The sequence below is a fragment of the Saccopteryx bilineata genome, chromosome 2, assembly GCF_036850765.1.
Source record: "Saccopteryx bilineata isolate mSacBil1 chromosome 2, mSacBil1_pri_phased_curated, whole genome shotgun sequence".
Taxonomy (NCBI): Eukaryota; Metazoa; Chordata; class Mammalia; order Chiroptera; family Emballonuridae; genus Saccopteryx; species Saccopteryx bilineata.
In genome coordinates, this window is record NC_089491.1 from 218,498,947 (window position 1) to 218,504,946 (window position 6,000).

At 47.2% G+C, this 6,000-nt stretch overlaps 1 protein-coding gene across 5 annotated transcripts in view; it reads right to left on the bottom strand.

Moving 5' to 3' along the window:
* DIP2A (disco interacting protein 2 homolog A) overlaps positions 1-5,505 on the bottom strand; it is a 158,148-nt gene extending 152,643 nt beyond the window's left edge. For all 5 annotated transcript variants that reach the window (XM_066259129.1, XM_066259128.1, XM_066259127.1 and 2 more), the window contains exon 1: positions 5,151-5,505. In XM_066259129.1, coding sequence (XP_066115226.1) covers positions 5,151-5,241 — 91 coding nt within the window. In that variant the 5' untranslated portion in view covers positions 5,242-5,505. The remainder of the gene's footprint in view (positions 1-5,150) is intronic.
* Between the last annotated feature and the right edge of the window lie 495 nt (positions 5,506-6,000).

Below are 6,000 nucleotides of genomic sequence, written 5' to 3' on the forward strand. Positions count from 1 at the left end.
ACCTCTGGTGCGCTTGGTTGTCACTTTATCCACTAAGCCACAAGTCACAAGCTACCTGGCCAGGGCCTAAAGTGGTAATTTCTTAAAGAAAATCTGCAAGGTAGACTCTAAAACCACAGCAATGAACTTTTCATACTGTTATAATTCATTGCTCTAACTTTTTTTTTTTCTTTTTTCTGTATTTTTCTGAAGCCGGAAACGGGGAGTGACAGTCATACAGACTCCCGCATGCACCTGACCGGGATCCACCCGGCATGCCCACCAGGGGGCGACGCTCTGCCCACCAGGGGGCGATGCTCTGCCCCTCCAGGTGTCGCTCTGTTGCGACCAGAGCCACTCTAGCGCCTGGGGCAGAGGCCAAGGAGCCATCCCCAGCGCCTGGGCCATCTTTGCTCCAGTGGAGCCTCGGATGCGGGAGGGGAAGAGAGAGACAGAGAGGAAGGAGAGGGGTAGGGGTGGAGAAGCAGATGGGCGCTTCTCCTGTGTGCCCTGGCCGGGAATCGAACCCGGGACTTCTGCACGCCAGGCTGACGCTCTCTACCACTGAGCCAACCGGCCAGGGCTGCTCTAACTTTTTAATGGATCTTTTACCCATGCAAGAATTTGTAACATGATACATTGCTTATCATTTGGAAAACAGTGGTTCACAGAATTATGCAGATCTTTAAATGCTGACACATGTCATTATATAATATAAAAAAAAAAACTCACATTCATTAATATTGCTACTGATCTCATCCAAAAGTCTGTAAGTATTGGGATGATGTGATGATCATAGTAGCAGATAGAAGTTTTTAACTTTTGCTTGAAGCACAAATATTGTAATTGGTCATTCTGACAGTTGTTCTCCACTATTTCCCAGAAAATGTCCACCAAATACCCAAGTATAAATAATTGTAGTTTGTCTGCCACCGATATTTTCAAGTAAAAATGGCATTCCACAACAGAAGTGACTAGAGTTCACTTTGAAACAGCACACCTACTGCTCCTCAAACAGGCCCTGGCTCTGTTTGGCAGGAATGCTCATTTCCTCATGTAGACAACTGACAGATAAGTACTCAAGGGTCAAGATTTAAGAAAATTAATTTTTAATGCTTCATCAAGATAGGACATGTTTAAGTGAAAGCAATGTCAGCCTGTCATTCTGAAAAATAAGAATTATATCACAAATTTCAGAAGTTAAAAACATTTAATTAGGGGGGGAAAGCTTTGTGAAAGAAGTCCTTTCCTCTACACCCACAAAGGGAGCTTTTCCCCTTTTCCTTTGACATCATCCAGATCCAGGCTGTATGGTATCTGATATTGTATTATCAGAATGCAATAAAAACTACAGTTAAAGCTAGGGAACAGATCTATTAACCTGAAAAAAGAAACAAGAGTAGGACAAATGTAGCCTATTGTGTCGGGATTTCCTCTCTAAACCACTACAGACCACTAGAACAAAGAACAAATCTTACACCATTAATCATGTTTTTAAATCAATTCAGAAGCAATAGCCCCAAGACACTGTAGAGTACGCAAATCAGTTGTGGTATAGCTAAGGTAATTTGATACAATAATAGGTAAAGCACGGTGTTTAGGAACTTTTTTTTTAAGTCAAGGTTATACTTCTAATAACCTCATTTTCATCCAGGTACATTCTGATATGCTTTGAAGAGGCACATGTATGAATTCTCCTGAGCGTTTTCATGGGGGGTGAGCTGGGGTGGGGGACTGAGAAGAGCAGGGTTCTGTGCAGCTCCACCCTTCATCCTAATCTTAATTTCAAGGAGATCCTCTAAATCAAAAAGGGTAAACCAGCCAGGAAAGTTAGGGAGCAACACAACAGTTGTGCTTTACTCTAACAACCGTCTTCAGAATTCATACAAAAAGTCAGCAAACCTGCCCTATGGGTAGAAATCAGTGCATTCTAAGACCAGAACCTCCCCCTAGGGCCAACTTCAATTGCAACAGTGGATGGCAAAAATCCAGGGAGGATGTTGGAGAACAAGGCCTCATACGAATTATAATAAAGGCAGGAGCATACTACTTTGAACTAGTCACTGTTGGTGTACAAATTGAGGGGAAGCAGTGTAGGATTTTCCAGATTGTTCAGGTACCTATCACTCACCTCCAGCTTCCAGGTAGGCAGCATTTTGTCTGTTAACTTTTCTTTTCTCTCCAACCCGCCTAGCATACTGTCAACTCTAACTTTTATGCAATCTCGTTAAGACAAGTGTGAGTACTGTGAAATTATCCTATTTTTATTACTTTATTCTGAATTAGAAGTTAATCCCAAAGAAGATATGGTACATATATACAATGAAGTACTACTCAGCCATAAGAAATGATGACATATTGCCATTTACGACAACATGGATGGACCTTGGGAGTATTATACTAAATGAAACAAGTAAATCAGTAAAAGCTAAGACCTGTGATTTCACATATAGGTGGGATAGAAAAATGAGACTCATAGACATAAAAGTGAAGTGGTTACCAGGGGAAGGGGGTTGAGAGAGAGAAGTAAAGAGGAACTGAAAATGATCTGACTTTGAGTGACGGGCACACAACGCAAACAAAAGTTCAAATGCTATAGAGATGTTTACTTGGAACCTATGTACTCATTGATCAATGTCACCCCATTAAGTATAACTTTCTAAATAAAAATTAAAAAATAAAGTTTATCCCCCACCCTCCAAATTAGGGCAGGGGTAGGGTACAGCACAGGACAAAGTGAATCCCACTTTTTACTTGATCAAATTAAAGTAATGACAATAAAAGTAACTTCGGTTGCTTCATTAATTAATAATACCTTCCTTTAATTATATAAATAAAACCTAACCAGTTTCAAAGCACTTCCACATATGCTATTTGACTGAATCTTCACAAGAACTATAGGACATTAATAAGGCAGGTGTTCACCTTTTACAGTTAACCAAACCCAAGTTATGAGATGTTATGAATTCAGGGGAGATTCAGAGACATTTACCAGATATCAGCCACTATGTGAAAATGCCAAAAATTTGCCTAAGACTCTGTTCTTATCACAAAGCATCTCTAAGTTCAATGGGGAAGCCCATGTCAACAAGAATCACAACACAAACTGAAGAAGCCAGCATCAAAGGTGTGGAAGCACCCTGGGAGCAAGGCCAAGCTTGACTGTACCCAAATAATCACTGGCCTATTGGGGCCAAGAAAAAAGGTGTCAGGCCAGTTGAAGAGCTGGGATAGAAGCCAGGGCTCCTGTCTCCTTGGCTCAGCTACACTCTGCTGTCCCTTCCCTTTAACACATTGTTCACTTCCTTTCTCAGCTTAAGCTACATTTCCAGGCTCCTTTTACATAATCTTATATCCTTTACTTATGTATAAATCCTTCATATAGGTCTAAAATGACAATAGTGTAAACAGAGTCAATAGATAAGAAGCATTTCTTTCATTGGAGTGCTTGACTTTGTGCATGTTTTGTCATACAAATGATGAAGTTTTTTGAGGAAAGGATCTAATCTTACCTGTCAATGCCTAGAAAGCACACAAACATACAACCACGGAAAAAATAAGAAATTTCGGTAATAACGAATACACGGGTGCAGAAATTAGGAACAAGCTGCAAAAACATATTTCAAATGCATAAAATCTAAACTGCATTGACATGATTTTCACCGTATGAAAAGCTGCAACAAATTCAAGACAGTGGTTCCTGTCAGAACCATTTCTAACTTGTTTTTCAAACTTCCCAAAAGCATCTAATCACCAAGAATTCTCACATCCACCCATTTCTTATTGCACTTGCATTTTTAAAAAGTTCCACACATCACAGAACTCATAAAAATTTGCATGCTGAACTCGAAACAATTGCAAGTAGATGTTGTATTATCTGTAAAACAAAGATAACAGTGCCTACCTCCCTAAGGTTGGCAAGGATTAAATGAGCTAGTACCAGCCAGTGCGTATTCTTAGATGGCTGTAAAAATTCACTACTCCAACGACTGCAAAACATATCAAACTGAAACCTAAAGTAACAATAGTAAGCTTATGAAAAAATGGAGTCTAAAACGCACTTAACGATCAGAAACAAAGTTAAGACATTAGATGCTTTCCGTGAGACTGCGCCAAGAACTTTCTCTTTGAGCAATGACATCAAAACAGAATATTAAAACACAGGTTTAGATCTGACCAGGTGGTAGCAGAGTGGATAGAGCGTCGGACTGGGATGCGGAAGACCCAGGCTCGAGACCCTGAGGTCGCCAGTTTGAGCGAGGGCTCATCTGCTTTAAGCAAAAGGCTCACCAGCTTGAGCCCAAGGTCGCTGGCTCCAGCAAGGGGTCACTCGGCCTGCTGAAGGCCCGCGGTCAAGGCACGTATGAGAAAGCAATCAATGAACAATTAAGGTGTTGCAATACGCAACGAAAAACTAATGATTGATGCTTCTCATCTCTCTGTTCCTGTCTGTCTATCCCTGTCTATCTCTCTGACTCTCTCTCCGTAAAAAACAACAACAAAAACCCCCCACAGGTTTAGGGAGCAATAATCTGCAGATGAGTAACGCCACCCACTGCCTCTGAAGCGGAGTCACTCCAGCCTATTTTTGAACAAGCAATGAACCATTTATTAAACTTTTTATCAGTTTTTTAAAATTCGGTAAACGGGCTAACAATCTTGTTGTAAGCACCTCCAGAGAGGGAGGTGCTGTTTTAATCCGGTCCCACAGGGAAGGAAACTGAGGCACACAAACGGAGACGGGCTCACGCGTCTGCACCCAGGTGGGCGGCACCTGCCTGGGTACAGCCACGCTCGTGAAGCCCAACCTGCGGCCTCGGGTTGGGACGACCGCCGCCTGCTGCTGAGACAGAACGGTCACTCCCGTCCCGGTTGACGCGCCTGAAGTCACACAACCCACCCAAACTGCCGGGCACCTCAACGTCCGGGCTGCTTCTGCGAGAAGCCGGGCGGGGCCCAGGAGTCCAAGGGTCCCGGTCTGAGGGACCAGGCGAGCTCCCCGGGGTGCAGCTGCGTGAGGCGGGGGTCTCGGGGTCTCGGGTGACGGGCAGGGCAGAAGTCGCACGTCCCAGGTGAGGGGCGGGGTAGGGGCTCCCGGGTGTGAGAAGCTTGGCGGGGATCCCGGGTCCGAGGTGAGGGCCGGGCGGGACCCCCGTGGCCGGGCCGCTCACCTTCCGACAGCTCCAGCTCCAGCTCAGCCAGGCTCTCCCGCACCTCAGCGGGCAGCGGCACCGGCTCCAGCGGGCACCCGCGGTCAGCCATGGCCAGCTCGCTCGCTCGGGTCGCGCCCGGGGACTGCCAGGCCGGCTCAAACCCGGGTGGATCGGGTCAGGGTCGGGGCCGGGGCCAAGCTCCCCACAGCCGGGTCTGGGCCGGGTCTACGTCGGCTCCCCACAGCCCCGCGACGAGCATCCGCCCGGCGGGCAGCGGAGGCGAAAGAACAGGGGCGCGGCCCAGCGGCTCCGCACCCGCACGGCGCGAGCACGAGCGCGGGCACGTTCACAGGCGGCTCCTTAAGTGCCACCGCCGCCCTGCGCGCCCCCGACAGCTCGGAGAGCCCTACACGGAGCGCGCGTGCGCGACGGAAAGGGTGGGAGGGGAGCGCGCGTGCGCATCGCGTTGCGGGCGGGGCTATGAGTCCAGAGCCCGCCCAGCAACACCGATGGCTCGCTCACATTGGCCCCAAGGACGCGGCGGGGTCGCTCTAGGCTTACATTGGGAGAAGCCGGAGAGCGTCACTCCCGAGAGGCTCTGCGCCGGGGTCCGGATTGTCAGGTTATACAGCTCCCGAGACTCTGTGGGCGCTGGTCTCCACCTGGGCGAGGTACTTGTGCTGAGGTGGCTTCCCCAACTCGTCCTGTGGTCAGGAGACCTTCCTGCCCCGGTGTGCTGCCCTGCCGGGGCTTTTCTCTGGTTTCTTGTAGTCTGCTGGGACACCCTGGACACACCGCCCTGGCTTTGCAATGCTGCTGGAATAGTTGCAGAGGTGTGGGCCAAGCGTTTTCCCCAGACTTTTACGTG